Here is a 20,142-nt window from a genome sequence, read left to right as displayed (position 1 = left end):
CTGTCTTGTTGGCTAACATTAAATATTCTTATGCCAGAGCATGGAGGAATTGTCCACATTAGTCAATGGAATGGTGATTTCTTTTTTACAAGGAACCTCCAAGTTTGCTATGCTACTGTAAGTAGAAGCGTGAAGCTTTTGGATAATGTATGATTTATTGTGGAGTAGGTATAAATTGGCCTAAGGACTGAATTAACCAGCTGAGTCCAGATAATAAGAATAAAGCATATGTAATTCTTCTTAAAGTCAATGTATTAGATTGTTTTCCCTCCCACTAATTTCTTCAATTTTCCAACTATATGGCCTAGATAACTCTAATTGAAATAATTTGGAATTAGTCAAATACTATTCGGAAACTAATAAATTTTAATGTATCACATCGAAATTACGCAGTGGTGATGGGTTTTAATGTTTTTCCCCTTTTTGGTTTTACATTATAAGTACCAATTAGCTGCCAACTATAGAAAAATGTCTTTTGTAACTTGAATTTTCTTTTTTGAATCTTTATTAGGAACTGGAAAACTGCGAGTACAGTTGATTGTTGTTCTTCATGGCAGTTAGATTCTATAGTCACCACTAATACAGAACTAATACAGAATACTGAGCCATTGCTCCTAGGGAAAATACAGGCCTATTGTTCTGCAAGCCTCTGGTCACATTTTTATCAACTAGTCAATACAGAAGCTTGTTTCAGGTGTCTTTGTGTTGTGTTGATTTACTAACATTGATTTACTAACATTGAAGTCATGGTCAACAGCCCTGTAACTTCATGCTTCACCGAAGCTCACCTAACATGTTATTTTCTGCATGAGGCATATCACAGCCTTCTTGCACCTATTAGGAAAAATTAGCACTTCAGCATTACATCTGGGGGGCATTTTAAACAGGGAAATCACCAATGAAAGCACAAAAATGCAAAAAAAAAAATGGCACTAACTGGAGCAAAGGATATTCATCTACAGTATGGGAGGTGAAACACCTTGCTCAACCCCAAGTAGGAACATATGCATTGAGCAAGTCAAAATTTTCACTCTAGAGGTGACCCCGAGAGCACCAGGGAAGTTTTAAAGAGTAGGCAAACACGGAATCCATGAATGAGGATGCTCAATTGTACTTACTATGTTACAAAGCTATGACATCCATCTGCCTGAGCTACAGAATAGATCATCATGCTCCCATATTTCCATAACATTTTAGAAAATATTTTTAAGTAATCTCTACACCCAGCATGGGGCTCCAACTCACAACCCTGAGATCAACTCTGCTCCACTGACTTAGTCAGCCAGGCACCCCTCCATAACATTTTAAATGTCCACTGTCTGAAAGTAAATAGTTCCTAATTATTGGTAGTCGATAGTTTGCTTTTACTCTGTTTCAGTGGCATGGCAATTCTCTGTTTAATCATTCAGTAACATTGAGTACTTACTGTGTGCCAGAATTTTATTAGGCACAGCCATGAATTAAAAATTACAAGCATAGGGGCACCTGGCTGGCTCAGTGGTTAAGCATCCGACTCTTGATTTCGATGGTCTCACAGTTCGTGAGATCAAGCCCCAATTCAGGCTCTGTGCTGACAGCATGGAGCCTGTTTGGGATTCTCCCTCTGTCTACCCCTGCTCGCTCTCTCTCGCTCGCTCTCCTCTCTTTGTGTGTGTCTCAAAATAAACTTAAAAAAAATTACAGATTAGTTAAATATTACAGCCCTCCCCCCTTAGACCATCAAATACTGTGATATGTGCTATATGGTAGGGATTTGTCCTATGTGCTGGATATCTCTATCCCCTCCATCTCTACTCCACCCTCTTCCCCGTGAAGCTGATGAATGGACCACAGCAATGAGCTCCTTTGCCTCCTGGCCTCTGGGTGGGTTTGGCCGAGGAGTGCCCTGGTCAGAGATAGACTGATGGTCAGAATACCTATTCTTTTGGCTCTGTCACCATCTTTTCCAAGCTTCCCTTCACTAATTTCCTTGGATTTGCCACTCCCTGTGCTTTTCCTTCTGCCCAAGAGGTAATATCAGCTCTGCTGCCACTAATCTGGAGTTGCTCAAGTTACTGTGCTTCCTGTTGTGGTTCCCTGCTCCCAAACCTTTGTGCAGTATCTCCTCAAAGTATCTTTTTTTTTTAAATTTTTTTTCAACGTTTTTATTTATTTTTGGGACAGAGAGAGACAGAGCATGAACGGGGGAGGGGCAGAGAGAGAGGGAGACACAGAATCGGAAACAGGCTCCAGGCTCTGAGCCATCAGCCCAGAGCCTGACGCGGGGCTCGAACTCACGGACCGCGAGATCGTGACCTGGCTGAAGTCGGACGCTTAACCGACTGCGCCACCCAGGCGCCCCTCAAAGTATCTTAATTTAAGGACCATCTGCTTCCCATTGGAACCAAGACAAATCAACCAAAGAGAAATTCCTAGAGGACAAATATTCCAATGAGTTTACAACCTCTGAGAGGTCCTTGTCGCCAGTTATTAGAAAGGATCTCACAACCTTGCAGAACATGTCCTAACAGTTTTAGTAACTAAAATCCTATTCTAGTAGATATCTATGCAGATACTACACAAAGAAATGAATTTGTCTTCTTGGACAAGTCTTAAGCCAAAGTCTGCAGCGTTTAGCTGTGAGTTTATGAGTAGATCCAAATGCATTTACTCCACTTTTCCAACCTACCCCAGAGATCCTCTGAAACTTAAATAACTCACATGGCTTTTCCATTCAAATAAATTTTCAGGCTGAGAAAGGACATCCTTTCTTAGATTTATAGTTTTTAGGATTGTCCTAAAGGCCTATAATCTCTATCCTTTGCCTGGTGGTACAAAAGGCAGGAGGGCTAAGTTTCTCTGGAATTAGATCACCACACTTTGGTCGTATTTCAAATGAATGCTACCATCAATTCAACATTTTTGTGCCATGGATTCTTTTTCAGAATAATGTTTTTAAGCGCAGAAAATGAAATGCATGGGATTACAAAGAAAACCAATTAGGCGCACCTGGGTGGCTCAGTTGGTTGAGCTTCTGACACTTGATTTCAGCTTGGGTCATGATCCCAGAGTCGTGTTGTCAGGCTCCAAGCTGAGCATGGAGCTTGCTTGGGATTCTCTCTCTCTCTACCCTTTCCCCTGCTCACATGTACTCTCTCTAAAAAAAAAAAAAAAAAAAAAAAAAAAAAAATTAAAAAATAAATAATAATTTTTTTAAAGTAAAAAAATTATATTGAAGTACAAGTTATCAAAATAATGTAAATGTATAATACAGTAATATATGTGTTCACTTAATAACCACATCTAGCAGGAAGTTTAACAACTGCTGTGATATCAAAGTAGCATAAACAGTATGATATCTCTACAACAGTTGTGGTATGAAAATACCTGATTTCTATTGTTGACAAACTCACAGCTACTGCCTGATACAGCTCTGGATTGTTGCATTTATAATAAAAAGAAATACTAAATTCCGCTTAAAGTTTAGAGGAAATAATTTTTATTCGCATCCAAGTTCACGTATCATCTGAATTCTACCCTCAAATCTCTAGAGGTCTGCAGACTCTGGGTTAAGAAACCCTGACCTAGCTAACCAGATATTGGTGGCAATATTTCAAATAGAACTATAACATGGTATTCAAAGGCCAATGATACTTAATTTAGCATGATTTGATATTTTATTTTCATATTATATGTCTACTTCATTAACACATATATAGCAAATTACATGTGTTGTGTGAGGTTTTATTTATAATACATTATATCTTGGGGCATCTGGCAGGCTCAGCTGGTAGTGTACAACTCTTTTTTTTTCTTTCTGTTGTCTTTTTTTAAAATTTTTTATTTAACTTATTTTTCTAATTTACATCCAAGTTAGTTAGCATATAGTGCAGCAATGATTTCAGGAGTAAATTCCTTTATGCCCCTTACCCATTTAGCCTATCCCCCCTCCCACAACCCCTCCAGTAACCCTGTTTCTTCTCCATATTTAAGAGTCTCTTATGTTTTTGTCCCCCTCCCTGTTTTTTATTATTTTTGCTTCCCTTCCCTTATGTTCATCTGTTTTGTATCTTAAAGTCCTCGTCTGAGTGAAGTCATATGATATTTGTCTTTCTCTAATTTCGCTTAGCATAATACCCTCTGGTTCCATTCACATAGTTGCGAATGGCAAGATTTCATTCTTTTTGATTGCCTAGTAATACTCTATTGTATATATATATACACCACATCTTTTTCCATTCATCCATCGATGGGCATTTGGGATCTTTCCATACTTCGGCTATTGTTGATAGTGCTGCTATAAACACTGGGGTGCCTCTGTCCCTTCGAAACAGCATACCTGTATCCCTTGGATAAATACCTAGTGCTACAATTGCTGGGTCATAGGGTAGTTCTGTTTTTAATTTTTTGAGGAACTTCCATACTGTTTTCTAGAGTGGCTGCACCAGTTTGCATTCCCACCAACAATGCAAAAGAGATCCTTTTTCTCCACATCCTCACCAACGTCTGTTATTGCATGAGTTGTTAATGCTAGCCATTCTGACAGGTGTGAGGTGTTATCTCAGTGTGGTTTTGATTTGTATTTCCCTGATGATGAGTGATATTGAGCATTTTTTCATGTATTGGTTGGCCATCTGGATGTCTTCTTTGGAAAAATGTCTGTTATTGTCTTTTGCCCATTTCTTCACTGGATTATTTGTTTTTTGGGTATTGGGTTTGATAAGTTCTTTATAGATTTTGGATACTAGCCCTAATCCTAACCCTAACCCTAAATTCTTTATAGATTTTGGATACTAATCTGTTACTTTGTTTGCAAATACCTTCTCCCATTCTGTCAGTTGCCTTTTAGTTTTGCTGATTGTTTCCTTCGCTGTGCAGAAGCTTTTTATTTTGATGAGGTCCCAGTAGTTCATTTTTGCTTTTGTTTCCCTTACCTCTGGAGACGTGTTGAGTAAGAAGTTGCTGCAGCCAAGATCAAAGAGGTTGTTGCCTGCTTTCCCCTCAAGGATTTTGAGGGCTTCCTGTCTTACATTTAGGTCTTTCATCCATTTTGAGTTTATTTTTGTGTATGGTGTAAGAAAGTGATCGAGGTTCATTCTTCTGCATGTCACTGTCCAGTTTTCCCAGCACCACTTGCTGAAGAGACTGTCTTTATTCCATTGGATATTCTTTCCTGCTTTGTCAAAGATTAGCTGGCCATACGTTTGTGGGTCCATCTCTGGGTTCTCTGTTCTGTTCCATTGATCTGTGTGTCTGTTCTTATGCCAGTACCATACTGTCTTGATGATTACAGCTTTGTAATACAGCTTGAAGTCCGGGGTAGTAAACAACTCTTGCTCTTGGGCTGTGGGTTTGAGCTCCACATTGGGTGTAGAGATTACTTTAAAAAAATCTTCTAAAAAAAATAATAGATTATGCCTTAACTCCTAAACAAAAGTTCAAGATTTTTTGTAAGAACTTTACAAATGGAGGAAGCAGGGTATGATCTTATCCATACTGAGGTTATCTTTCAATCATTCAATAAACACTTGTGGGCCATTCATTAAGCAATCACTGAACACAAGGAGCTAGTTTAGTGAGGGAAGGACAGTATTTATGCAAACAAGAACTTGCAGCAGACTGTAGTATGATGTCAAGAGTATCAATTACATGCTTATGGGATCACATAGTTGAGTACCCAGCCCAGATAGTGAGGATCAGGAAAAGCTTGAAGGATGAGTTGGCAGTAGGTAAAAAATTGAGGAAGGCTATTTGCAGCCAGTGCAATGAGATGCATAAAATAAAAGACGAGGAAGTATGTCTGGCATATTCCTGGAACCAAAAATACTTCGGGTGCAGCTAGAAAAGAGATGAGTCTAGAGAATTGTAGTGTGGTGACCGTTGGTCAGGCAGTCTGTGGGACCAGTCTGCTGCCGTGCTGCCGCCATGATTATACCTATGTGCTACGTCACTTGTGGCAAGATGGCGGGCAACAAGTAGGAGGCCTAGCTGGGGTTGCTGCGGGTCTTGGAGACTGAGGGGGCGCCCTGGACTCACTGGGCCTGAGTGCTGCACGCTACTGTCTCACGCTGAACTGATGGAGAAGCTGCTCAATTCTGCATCCCTGGAGAAGTAACCGTGCTAGAGCCTCCTGCCTCCTGCTGACCACGGGCAGTCAGGGTTGTGCCTGGAGTTCATTCCACTGAGGTAGAAGAGCTGGGAGCAATGCCTGACCACAGCCACGTGGGTATGTGTATGTCCTTCCTCTGGAAGGAACCATCAGTAAAGGTCCTTGAAGAACCAAGAGAGAGAGAGAAGGAGAGAGGGAGAGACAGATGAGTCTGGAGAGGGAAGAGATAAAGGTGTCATGGTTTGCCTAGAATCCTTTCCTTTGGGAAACACCCATTTCCCTCTGTTGTACTCCTCATTCTCTTCTGGAGTTGCCCTAAGAAAGAGCACATGACCCAACCCAAGCCAACCCCAATCCTCTCCCTTCCTCAGTATCCGAGTTTGAAGGACCATGGGGGCCTGGAGTTACCAATGGCATATTGCCTCCACATGGACAGAACCTGTCTAGAAACAAAACTAACATGAGAAAAGCAGGACTAGGAAAGATAAAGCATGAATGCCATCTTTGAACTCCTAGTCTAGTGCTGCCTAAAGCCAACCTCAGACTCTGGTTACATGAACAAAGAAATTCCTCATTTTTGCTTAAGCTACTTTGAATGAGGTTTCTGTCACTTGGAATTGAAAGGTGACTGACTTACATAGGATGATAAGGACGAAAAGAGACACTGACATCCGTTTAGAGGGAATTGACTCAAAGCAGGGAGGTGCCACCATCAAATTTGCATGGTGGATGACCCTGACCACTGGAAATGGGCTGATGAGGGGCATGTCCAGAGGGAAAGAGAACGATGTAGTTATTGGAGTGACCATCATTTTCTCTGAATGTTTCTAACTATTCTCAGATTTGTATGTTCTACCCACAACTCCCCTCTTGTTTCAAAATAACAATTTTTTTTCTTGGGGTGCCTGAGTGGCTCAGTCGGTTGAGTGTCTGACTTTGGCTCAGGTCATGATCTCACGGTTCATGAGTTTGAGCCCTGTGTCAGTCTCTGTGCTGACAGTTCAGAGCCTGGAGCCTGCTTCAGATTCTGTGTCTCCCTCTCTCTCTGCTTCTGTCCTGCTTGCACGCATGCACTCTCTCTCTCTCTCTCTCTCTCTCAAAAATAAATTAAAAAAAATTTTTTTTAAGTTTTTTCTTATTACAGAAAACTCAGGAAATACTTAAGAGCAAAAATACGGAAACAGAAAACCCCCAAACCTACCCTCCATGGACGATCACTGCTAAAACTCATATACATCCTTCTAAACCTTTACATATGTCACATGTGTCTGCAGGTTCACAGAGGTGGGAAAAGGTATTAAGCAAATGAGATTGTACTGTATGTACCTTGCACTTCAAATATCAAAAATCAATGATCTGGAAAAAGAACATTTTTTTCCAGAAACAACTCATTGATCAATTTATGATTTTAAATTGTATTCCTGTTCATCAGATCCAGACTTTGAAATGTGAACATATGTTATGTTAACCTTAGATTAAGTGTATGCCAAATGCATGTCACAGACACAGATTTCCACACTGCAGTGTGTTTGATGATCGACGTAAGAGGGAATCAGAAGAGTTCATGATTAACTTTCCCACATCTTCATTCTTTTTTTAATTTTTTAACATTTATTTATTTTTGAGACAGAGACAGAGCATGAACGGGGGAGGGTCAGAGAGAGGGAGACACAGAATCTGAAACAGGCTCCAGGCTCTGAGCGGTCAGCACAGACCCCGACGCGGGGCTCGAACTCACGAACTGCGAGATCATGACCTGAGCCGAAGTCAGACGCCCAACCGACTGAGCCACCCAGGCGCCCCTCCCACATCTTCAAATAGACACCTTCACCTCTTACAGTGATGGTGTTTTCCACTGCAAAGAAAAAGTAAAATCACTAACAAGCAAATTTGTCTAAAACTGAGGGAAAGCAGTGAGTATGTAGAAAGGAGTTTGCATTTTTAGAATCTAATCAGTATCTGTCAGACTTCACGACTGTAAAGAGCTTTGGCGCACAAAGTAAGCAGGCTGCATCTCTGTCCCTAGTTCTTAGCTGCATAGAGGCTGCAAGGTTTACAAAGTTGAAACTTTTATTCTTAGTAACTTCTTCTCTCACTGAACTTTAATGTTTATTTATTATTGAGAGAGAGAGAGAGAGAGAGAGAGAGAATGAGCAGGGGAGGGGTAGATGGGGGTGGGGGGGACAGAAGATTCAAAGCAGGATCCGCACTGACAGCAAATAGCCGAATACGGGGCTCAAACTCACCAGCCGTGAGACCATGACCTAAGCTGTAGTCACACGCTTAACCAACTGAACCACCCAGGCACCCCTCTCCCTGAACTTTAACACCAGAGTTCTCCACTGCGCAAATTCCTATGCACTTTCTTCTACCTCGCCTTCCATCCTACCCACAATTTTGTCTCTTTCCACAGGACTGGTTGCAGATTTTATTTCTTTAAAATGTATGTGCAAGGACTCTGAAGATGTCTAGTACTTCCAAAGTGACTTACTAAGTGAGCATGCAATGTTTGTTTTAAAGGTTCTATCAATGCCAAGCCACAATTATAAACAGATAATTTCCCTATAGCAGGGGAACCAACCCCTGGGAAATAAGCTCAAATTTTCAGCCCCATTGCCACCCCACATTCTTTATTCTGCCCTCTATAGGTTGAGAAGAGTGTGGTGATCAGTAGGGAAAGAAGGAATGCCATGTAGACCCCTTCTTCAGGGAGCCATCACAGTTTTCTGCAGCACTCGGGAGGCAGAGCTTCTGAAGAATCTAGAAATTGGGAGAACTGATCCACCATCCCTTCTTTTCTTCATTTAACCAGCACTTCTTGAACCCCTACTGTGTACCAAACAATGGAAATACAACATGAAGAACCTTCAGCTCCCAGTCTGAAGAAGGGGCAAGCAACCAGCCTCTGCCATGCAAGAACAGATATGGTGCAGGAGATCCATTTCTACCCAATGAGCTACAATTTCTGCCACTGGAAAGTTTCCAGCCTGGGGGTTGGGGGGGGGGGATAAGGCAGCTACAAAGTCAAACCCTATGTGCCAAAGAGACAAAAACATAAATGCTGTGGGACTTTGAGAGAGAGAGCAGGAAGGTGAGCTTGGGGAGGCAAAAAGAGAAGACCAATGAGATAGCATTTATCCAGCCAGCAAGAATTTTACAGCTGCCATCACTCATTCCCTGTCTTTTTTTTTTTTTTTTTTTTTTTTTTACCATCAACAGATGCTTTCCCAAATGGAGAATATTGGCCTCCAAGACTTTACAAATCCAAGTGAGAAATAACCCCTACTGTCTGGGTAGGAAAAAAGGAACAAAATACTTTGGGCCTCTTTGTGATAGAGGCTTCCAGCACCAAGACTTAACATTTGGACAATATCAAGTAAGTATTCCATTTCTCTCTAAGTATCTTGCACTTATTATGCTAAAGTTAACCCTACCTAAAATAAAATCCACAAGGATGCTCATTTTGTTTACTCTACCCTCACCTGCCATGTTACAAAGAGGAAGCAACCCAAGACATTGTTCTAGGCTGCTGAAAACAATTCCATTTCCTTCCTGTTGGATGCTTTTTTTTTTTTCTTAATACAACATGCAATTATGGGAGTTTTTTCCCCAAATAGATTTGTGCTCTAAAACTTCATACCTCCCAGAGGAACATTAAGAACCCCCTGCAGATGAAGGCAACCAAGAAGTGTGCATTTAGAGAAGGTGGTTTGCTTTAATTGTTGTATGTGATCAACTTCCTGTTGCCTTTTAATGTTCTGCTGCTAGAACAGTCTAACTGGATAATTTAGAAATGTATATAAAAGCACAAGAAATATTTTAAAAGAAACCTTTATTATTATTATTATTATTTTTATTTTTTTTTTTTTTGAGAAAGAAAGCACACAAGTGAGAGAGGTGCAGAGAAAGGAGAGAGAGAGAATCCCAAGCAGCCTCTGCATTATCAGCACAGGGCTCAACGCAGGGCTAGAACTCACCACACGCATGAGATCATGGTCTGAGCCGAAATTGACAGTCAGAGGCTTAGCTGACTGAGCCACATAGGCACCCCTAAAACAAACTTTTACAATAAAAAGTGTAACATACCTAGAGAAAGCCATACACATCGTAAGTGCATGGTTCAGTGAAGCATCACAAAGGGAACATAACCATGTGACATCAGTCAGACCAAGTAGTAGAACACCAGCACCTAGAAGCACCCACAACTCCTAATGCCTACCAAGAACCTGACTCCTCCCTTCCCCAGCACGCTCACTTGTGACACCATGTGGTTAGTTTTGCCTTTTTTTTTTTAATGTTTTATTTTTAAGAGAGCGCAAACAGGAGGGGGGCAGAGAAGGGGGGGGGGGACAGAGGATCTGAAGCAGGCTCTACACTGACAGCAGCACAAAACATGAGATCATCACCTGAGCTGAGGTTGGACACTCAACCTACTGAGCCACCCAGGCACCCCTAGTTTCGCCTCCTTTTAACTTCGTGTATATAAAATTATCATACGTAGTTTTCTGTGAACTTTTCAACATTGTGAGATCCATATTGTATATAGCAGCAGTACCTTCATTTTCTCTGCACAGATGGATAATCACATCCTGGATGGGAGGAGAACTAGAGTGTGAGGTTTCTCTCAGACTGGGACTCCAAGTGCAACTCCATTTCCTCACCTCCCAGTTTAACTTTGGATGAACAGAGCTGCCATTATCCACTGAGAGTGGATTCCTGGCTAGAATACTAAATTCCCGAGAACTTCCCAACCATTGTAACTCAATCCCTATTAAGAATTTTTCTGTTCCTTCCACTGTGAATTCAACTAGTATTTGCTGAGCATCTGCTATGTACAAATCCTTGTGCTAGATGAGTACAGCAGGACAACAATCCCAGCCATGAAGCTCACACTGAAAAGAAGGAATAATAAGACAAGTACACAATGACTATCTTTCAAGGGCATAATCTGATTAGAAATGATAAAAGACATACAAGGTGCTTTGGGAATTTTAATGTCAGAGGAAATCACACTCATTCAAGGGATCTGAAGAAGCCTTTAGGATGGTGTCTGAGCTTTTGAGGACTAATAGGATCAGTAGAATGATCTGTGTATTTGGGTTTTTTGTTTGTTTATTTTTATTTTAGGGAGAGAGTGCAAGATTGGGGGAGAAGGGCAGAGAGAGAGAGAGAAAGAGAGAGAGAGAATTTTAAGCAGGCTCCATGCTCGGTGTGGAGCCCGACACTGGTGGGGGTGGGGGGTGGCACTTGATCCTACAACCCTGGAATCATGACCTGAGCTGAAATCAAGAGTTGGACGCTCAACAAACTGAGCCATCCAGGCTATAATAATCTGTGTAAATATTCCAGGCCAAGGCTATATCCTGAGTAAAAACAAGCCAACAAACCAAGTAAGCAAATAAAAAAAGACAGGGACGCTGTGGTGGCTGAGCCGGTTAAGCATCTGACTTTGGCTCAGGCTCATGATTTCCAACCCCACATCAGGCTCATGATTTCCAACCCCACATCAGGCTCTGTGCTTACAGCTCAGAGCCTGGAGCCTGCTTGGGATTTTGTGTCTCCCTCTCTCTCTGCCCCTCCCCTGCTCGTGCTCTGTCTTTGTCTTTCAAAAATAAATAAACATTAAAAAAATTTTTTTAAAGAATCTTAAAAAAAAAAAAAACAAAGACATACTATGGGGCATTTATAGAAAATATTAAGTGTCCTGATTGCCTTAATTATAAGGAATATTGGGAAGTGAGTCTAGAAAACAAGATGGGAATCATACTACAGGAAAATAATTTTAATTAAGCAATCTCTACACCCAACATAGGGCTTGAACTTATAACCCCCGAGATCAAGAGTCTCATGCTTGACTAACTAAGCCAGCCAGGCACCCCTGCAGGAAAACTTAAATGTCAAGGTAAAGAAGAAATTTATTCCAGTGGCTTCTTCCACTGGTTTCTACCCTTCAGCCTACAAATGTGCTCAGACCTCTGCCTTTTCCAACAACCAATTTCTTTACACTTTACTTCTCTCTCAAATATCTTTATTCCTCCTTTCACTCCTTGTCCTTTTTAAGAATTCTTATTCTCCACTTCAGTTTAACCCATTGCAAGCTGGTTTCTGTACCCAACATTCTTCTGAAATCATTGCTGCTGAGATCTCTGTATCTCTCAGAGCTCTTGGTGACAATGAATTAAACCAACTCTGGCTAGAGGACACGGAAATGGGATTTTTGGGGAAGGATGTGAATGGCTCCCAAGATTGAAGGAAGACTGGAAAAGTATGCTTAGAAAATAGGAAGGAACCGGGAAATATCTGGCAGCCTAGAAACCCAACCACCAGAACAGGCTACTCAGGTCTTCAATGCCATTGAATCCTGCCACCACACTTCTGCTTGAATGATCTGACTGCTCTCTTTGTGTCACTCTTTCAAGAGTCAAGGTTCTTGGTGGGAGCATCCTTCTGGCTGAGCTTGGGTCATGGGTCTGGCCCCTCACCCAGGTTGGGAAAATGAATTAAGAACAGACAAACAGAAGGAAACTAGAGAGATGGTATATTTAAGGCCAACACTGAATATAAATGGTTTAAATAAAACTAAAAGGCAGAGGAGATCAGCTTAGATAAAAATTAATGCTTAGATAACTTAAAAGGAAAAAGAACACAAACGCAAATCAAAAGAAAGCTTCAGTAGATTTATTAATATCAAATAAAGTGGACAATAATAAACAGGGTCATTACATGATGATAAAGGAATTATTCATCAAGAAAATATAACAATCCTAAATATGTATGCATCTAAGAACAAAGCTTCAAAATACATGAAGCAAAAATTGTTAGAATTGATAGGACAAATAGACTATCCTACAGATAGAGTTAAAGACTTCAACACTATTGTCTCAGGACAAGTAGACAGAAAAATCAGAAAGCATATAGAAGAGAATTATACCATTAGCCTCTTTGACTTAATTTCCACTTATAGAACACTCTGCCCAATCAGAATACAAATTCAAGTGCCAATGTAACATTCACCAAGTTAGATCATATTCTAGGCCATAAACATTTTTTTAAAAGAATTGAAATCATACTAACCTTTCTGTCTACAACAGAGTTAAAATAGAAATCTAAAATCTAAAATAGAAATCTAAAATAAAATCTAAAATGGAAAAGATATGGTAAATCCAAATGTTTGGAAATTAAGCAGCATACTTCTAAATAACCCATGAGTCTAAAAGGAGGTCAAATGGATGATTAGAAAATATTTTGAAAAAAATTTAAATAAAGACAAAACATATCAGAATTTTGGGCATATAACCAAAGCAGTGCTTAGAGAGAAATTTATAGCACTTAAATGTTTACATTAGAAAAATAGAAAGGTTTTTCTCTTTCCCATTTTGCAAGATGACAGGTGAAAAAGCTGAGAAGCCAGACACTAAGGAGAAGAAATCTGAAGACAAGAAGGCTGATGCTAGTGACAAGGTTAAGAAGGGTAATCTCAAGCCTAAAACGCAAAGAAGGAGAAGCCCCACTGTGACTAAAACCCTGTCAGACAGGGGAACTAGCAGATATTTGAATGGCTGTGTATTCCAGAAAGCTATATAAAAGGAAGTATTCAGCAACCAAATCCAAGGTTGAAAAGAAAAAGAAGTTTCTTACTACTGTCACAAAACCAGTTGGTGGTGACAAGTGGTATCCAAGTGGTTAAACTTTGCAAAATGCCTAGGGATTATCCTATTGAAGATGCACCTCAAAAGCTGTTGAACCATGGTAAAAAAAAAAAAAACAAAAAAAAAAACAAAAAAAAAAACCTTTCAGTCAGTATGTGAGAAAACTCCGAGCTAGCCTCACTCCTGGGGCCATTTTGATCATCTTCACTGGGCGCCAGAGAGGCAAGAGGGTAGTTTTCCTGAAGCAACTGAGCAGGGGCTTGCTGCTTGTTTTTGTTTATTTTATGTTTATTTATTTTTGAGAGAGAGAGAGAGAGACTGCAAGCAGGGGAGGGGCAGAGAGAGAGGAAAACACAGAATCTGAAGCGGGCTCCAGGCTCTGAGCTGTTAGCACAGAGCCTGACGTGGGGCTTGAACTCATGAACTGTGAGATCATGATGTGAGCCAAAGTAGGACACTTAACTGACAGAGCCACCCAAGCTGCCCAGTGGCTTGCTACTTGTGACTGGACCTCTGGCCCTCAATCGAGTTCCTCTGTGTAGAACACACCAGAAATATGTCATTGCCACCTCCACCAAAATTGATATCAGCAGTGTGAAAATCCCAAAACATCTCACTGATACTTTCTTCACAAAGAAGAAGCTGAGTAAAGCCATTCATCAGGAAGGTGAGGTCTTTGACAAAGAGAAAGACAAATATGAGATTACAGAGCAGTGCAAGCTTGATTAGAAAGCTGTGGACTTGCAAATTCTGCCAAAAATCAAACCGTTCCTCACTTCAGGGCTACCTCTGCTCTGTGTTTTCTCTCACAAATGGAGTTTATCCTCACAAATTGTTATTCTAAATCACTTACAAGGAATCTAATTAAATAATTGATCCATAAAAAAAGAGAGAAAGAGATAATTATCAAATCAAGGGTCTAAGCTTCTACCTTAAAAAACTAGAAAAAAAAATTAAGCCCAAAGCAAGTAGAAGGGAATTATAAAGCAAAAAAAGGAATATCAATGAAAACAGTAGAGTGAAATCAAGGAAACAAAAGCTGGTTATTTAAGAGTGTTTAAAATGGGTACACTTCTAGCAAAACTCATCAAGAAAAAAAGAAAGAAGACAGAAATGACAAATATCAGATGCCTACAGATATTAAAGAGATCGTAAAGGAATATTGTGAACAATTTTATGACAGTAGATTTGATAAATTAGATAAAATAAAATTCCTTGAAAAATACAAATGATCAAAGCCCACTCAAAAGGAAGTAGATAACCTGAATATTCTTATATCCCATTTTAAAAATTAAATTTGTGGGGTGCTGAGTGGCTCATTGGGTTAAGCTTCAGGCTGTTGATCTCTGCTCAAGTCATGATCTCACAGTTCATGAGATCAGGCCCCATATCAGGTTCTGCGCTGTTAGCTTGGGATTCTCTCACCCTCTCTCTTTCTGTCCTTCCCCTGCTCGCTCTCTCTCTCTCTCTCTCTCTCTCTCTCTCTCTCTGTCTCAAAATAAATAAATAAACTTTAAAAATAAATAAATAAATGCATACATACATGCACATACTAAATTTGTATTTAAGAACCTTCCCATAAAGAAATTTCCAGGTTCAGATGGTTTCACTCATAGATTTAAAAACGTTACACACTTTGTGATTCCATTTATATAATATTCTCAAAATGCAAAACTATAGAAATGGAGAATGGACTAGTGGTTACCGATAGACAGGGATAGTGGTTGAATATAAAAGGGTAGCACAAGGGAGACCTTTTGTGGTGATAAAACAATCATATCTTGATTGTGGTGGTATTACATGAATTTACATGTATGATAAAATTGCACAGAACTATACACACAATTACAAATGTATATTAAAAATGATGCAACCTAAATAAGCTATATAGCCTAGTTAACAGACGTGTACCTACGTTATTTTTCTTGATTTGCTCCTACACTACAGCTGTACCATTGCGAGAAACTGAGAGAAGAGTACAAGGGACTCTGTGTATGCTTTTGCAACTTCCTGTAAGACTATAATTATTTTTAAATAAATTATAAAAAATGAGCCAAGCATTAGTGAGCTGTGGGACAACTTTAAGTAGCTGAATATGTGAGTAATTGGAATCCCTGAAATATGTGAGAAGGCAACTGAAAGAACGCCAGAAGAAATAATGACCAAATTTCTTCAAATTTGATGAAAACTTTAAACCTGCAGGTCAAAAAAATCCCAACAAACCCCAAGCACAAGACACATGAGGGAAAACAAACAAACTCTACTAGGGCACAGCATAATCAAAGTGCTCAAAACCAGGGATAAAGGGAGAATCTTAAGTGCAGAAATGGAAAAAACACATTATATACAGAAAAACAAAATAGAGGTGACAGTGGATTTCTCATCAGAAGCAACACAAGTGAAGGCAACAAAAGCAAAAACAGGGGCACATGGGTGGCTCAGTTGGTTAAGCGTCCTACTTCGGCTCAAGTCATGATCTCACTGCTTGTGAGTTTGAGCCCCACATCAGGCTGTCTGCTGTCAGTGCAGAGCCTGCTTCAAATCCTCTGTCACCCTCTCTCTCTGCCCCTCCTCCCCTTGTGCTTGCTCTCTTTCTCAAAAATAAATAAATGTTAAAAAAATAAAAATAAAAAATAAGAGGGACTATGTCAAACTAAAAAGCTGCTGCACAGCAAGAGAAATTATCAACAAGATGAAAAGGCAACATCTTCAATGGGAGAAAATATTTGCAAATTATATGTCTGATAAAGGGTTAATATCCAAAACCTGTAAAAAGCTCATACAACTCAATAGCAAAAAAACAATCTTATTAAAAAATGGGCAGAGGATCTGAACAGACATTTTTCCAGAGAAGACAAATGGATGGCCAGAAGGTACATGAAAATATGCTCAATATCACCTATCATCACATAAATGCAAATCAAAACTGCAATAAGGTATCAGTCCTTACCTGTCAGAAGGTCAAAACAACAAGTAATAACAAGTGTTGGCTAGGATGTGCAGAAATGTGAACCTTGTTCACTGTTGGTGGAAATATAAATTGGTACTACCACTATGGAAAACAGTATGGCATTTCCTCAAGAAATTAAAAATACAACTACCATATGATCCAGCAATCCCACTTCTGGGTATTTACCTGAAGGAAATAAACATACTCACTTGAAAAGCTATCTGCACCCCCACTTTCATTGCAGAATTATTTACAATAGCCATGACGTGGAAGCAATCTAAGTGTCCATCAATGGGTAGATGTATAAAGAAGATATGGTATATAGAAATACAATGGAAATTTATTCAGCCATAAAAAAAATAAGGAAACCCTGCTGTTTGTGAAAACATGGGTGAACTTTGAGGGCATTATGATAAATGAAATAAGTCAGACAGAGAAAGACAAATACTATATGATCTCACATGTAGAATCTAAAAAAATGAAATAAAAACCTGAACTCAGACACAGAGAATAGATTTGGTGGTTTTCAGGAGACAGATGGTGGAGTGTGGTTGAAATAGGTGAAGGTGGTCAAAAGGTACAAACTTCCAGTTATTAAACAAATAAGCGTAGGGATGTGATGTACAGTATGATGACTATAGTTAATAAACCTATATCGTATATATTGTAAAGTTGCTAAGCGAGTAGATCTTAAAAGTTATCACAAGGAAAAGTTACTATGCATGGTGATGGATGTTAGCTAGACATATTGTGGTGATTCTTTCACAATACATACAAATATTGAATCATTATACTCCACACCTCAAACTGTTTTAATGTTATATGTTAATTATAATTACATCCCAATTAAAAAAAAAGAAATAGCTTAAGTGAAAAGACAGTGGAGCAACACCATTAAAATACTGAAATAAAACATTGCCAATCTAGAATTCTACCACTCCAGTGAGAATATCTTTCAAAAGCCAAAACAAAACGAAGACTTTTTTCAAACATGCAAGTTGAAAGAATTTACTACCAACGGACCTACATTGCAAGAAATGTTAAAAGGAAGCTATTCACGCTGGAGGAAAATGGCGCCCAATGGGAGTACGGATCCACGCAAAGATTGAAGAGTACCAAAACTAGCAACAGTTGTCAACACACGGTCTGGGGACTGCTGCTTGTCCCTTCCAGGAGGTCTGCAGGTTCTAATTATTTTCATAATAATGCTAATATAGTCCTGCCTTCCCATGCTCATTTTCTCAAAGTGTACCATGGAGTTTTCTGGTGTGATATGGCAAGAGGAGAAATGCACAGGCAGATATGAGAATCTAACTTTCTTCTATTAAGCCAGACATTCAAGAGATTTGTTAAAAATAGTACCGCTCTTCCCACAAATGTTTTTTTGAAAAACATATTTATGGGATTTAAATTAACATGTAATCTCTTTCACTGTTGTTTTAAAATCAATGAATACATTTTTTTTTCAATTTCTGCTTTTGAATTTTTCAATGCAGTGAATAATCTACAGAAACAGAAGCTTTTTTAGCATCCTCAATCATTTTTAAGATTATTTAAGGAATCCCGAGACCAAAAAAATGTGAGAGCTGCTGTTCCAGATCAGCTTAGCATTTAAAGGCCCTTGACAAAGATGATGAAAAAAAGGGTTTGGTGACACATAGGGCCATGTGGTGAGAAAAAGGATGAAGGAAAGGCTTTAGAAATGAGAGGCAGATAGAACAGAACCCAGAAAACCCAAGCTGGAGGTTTGTACCAAGTAAAGGAAGGGCAAAAGCTTTGAGGAGATTGTCTCTGGGGTGTAAATCATTTACCTGCTCACCGTGGACCAGTTGTGCCTGGCAAATATAATTGCCTGGCAGCTTCAGAAATTGGTTGTTGGAGACACAAATATGATTGCAGATTGTGGCTGCATTTAATAATACTACCATTTGTATTGTATTGGGGAGCACCTTGCTGGCTCAGTCAGTAGAGCACACAACTCTTGATCTCAGGGTTGTAAGTTCAAGCCCCACGTTAGGTATGGAGCCTACTTAAAAATAGATAGATAGATAGATAGATAGATAGATAGATAGATAGATAGATAAAGGGAGTGAGCCACTTGGACTTTGCCTCTAAATTCATTTTGTTCTCATAGCAATAAATGAGGGTTCCAATTTACCACATCCTCCCTCACACTTGTTACTGTCCATCTTTTTTATGACAGCCTTCCTGGCCATGGTCAATTTCCATTGTTTACAGCTAAAATAACTGTGGATCATCTCAAAACAAGTCAAGTCATAAGCAGTTCATGGAAAACCCTCGTTATGTAATGCTTCAGCTTCCAAGTTGAGGGACTACTCTGACTTGTATGAGCACAGAGCAGTAAGGAGTCAATACTGTATAACCCTGGGAGGCAAGTATCATTTGTCCATGAGGCTGTGAGGAATTTTCCATATTTTTGAAATGGAGAGTTCCTGAAAATATCTATCCCCAATTTCCAAGTCCTAACATTTGCAAACCTCTCTCTGAATCCTGGACTCCACATATAAATCTGGCCCTAAGTTCCAGAGAATTAATACATCCCGGAAGCAGCCTTCAACCAATGACTGTTGGGGACTGGTTGATAAGGATTCCAGTTCCCTCATCCCGCAGGCAGGATAGTTTTGTTAAAGATCCACTCTCTCTCTAATTGAGGAAAAATTTACATACCATAAAACTCACACTTTAAAGTGTGCAATTTAGTGGTTTTTATATATTCACACAGCTGTGCGACCATCACTATTCAATGTTCTAGTTCCAGAACATTTTCATCACACTGAAAAGACACCCTTATACCCCTTAGTAGTCACTCCCCACTCCACCATCCCTCCAGGCCCTGGCAATCACTAAAACACTTTTTGTCTCTATTGATTTGTCTTTCTAGGAATTTCATGTAAGTGGAATCATATCATATGTGGCTTTTTGTGACTGGCTTCTTTCACTTAACACGTTTTCAAGATCTATTCATGTTGTAGCATGTATCAGTATTTCATTCTTTTTTATTGCTGAATAATATTCCATTTTATGGATATACCACATTTTGTTTATCCATTCATCAAGTGATTCATTTGCACTGTCTCCACTTTGAGCTATTATGAATAATGCTGCTATGAGCATTCATTGTACAAGTCTTGGTGTGGACGGACATGTATTTTCAATTCTCTTGGGTACATACCTTGGAGTGGAATTGCTGGGTCATATCATAACTCCATGTTTAACTTTTTGAGGAACTGGAAAACCGTTTGCTGAAGCAGCTGCACCAAAATCTCACCAGTAAGAATAAGGGTTCCCACTTCTCTATATCCTCATTAACACTTGTTATTATCCATCTTTTTAATTATTAACCATTATTCCCTAATTATTTATGATGCTGCTATAGACTGGATGTTTGTGTTCCCCAAAATTCATATGTTGAAGCCCTATATGATGGTATTTGA

General features: G+C 39.4%; 1 protein-coding gene and 1 pseudogene across 1 annotated transcript; both read left to right on the top strand.

Moving 5' to 3' along the window:
* Positions 1–4,323: 4,323 nt before the first annotated feature.
* Positions 4,324–9,802, top strand: LOC106965311 (RNA polymerase II subunit L). The gene is given in 5 exon segments (XM_053220393.1): positions 4,324–5,998; positions 6,001–6,021; positions 6,024–6,205; positions 8,901–9,179; positions 9,308–9,802. Coding segments are annotated over 3 exon segments (186 nt in total). The 5' UTR covers positions 4,324–5,904; the 3' UTR covers positions 6,095–6,205; positions 8,901–9,179; positions 9,308–9,802.
* Positions 9,803–11,574: 1,772 nt separating this feature from the next.
* On the top strand, positions 11,575–19,310 carry LOC106965312 (60S ribosomal protein L6-like; annotated as a pseudogene).
* Positions 19,311–20,142: the final 832 nt, after the last annotated feature.

The sequence above is a fragment of the Acinonyx jubatus genome, chromosome C2, assembly GCF_027475565.1.
Source record: "Acinonyx jubatus isolate Ajub_Pintada_27869175 chromosome C2, VMU_Ajub_asm_v1.0, whole genome shotgun sequence".
Lineage (NCBI taxonomy): Eukaryota > Metazoa > Chordata > Mammalia > Carnivora > Felidae > Acinonyx > Acinonyx jubatus.
The sequence above is the reverse complement of the archived record's forward strand: the minus strand, read 5'-3'. Positions and strand labels throughout refer to the sequence as shown.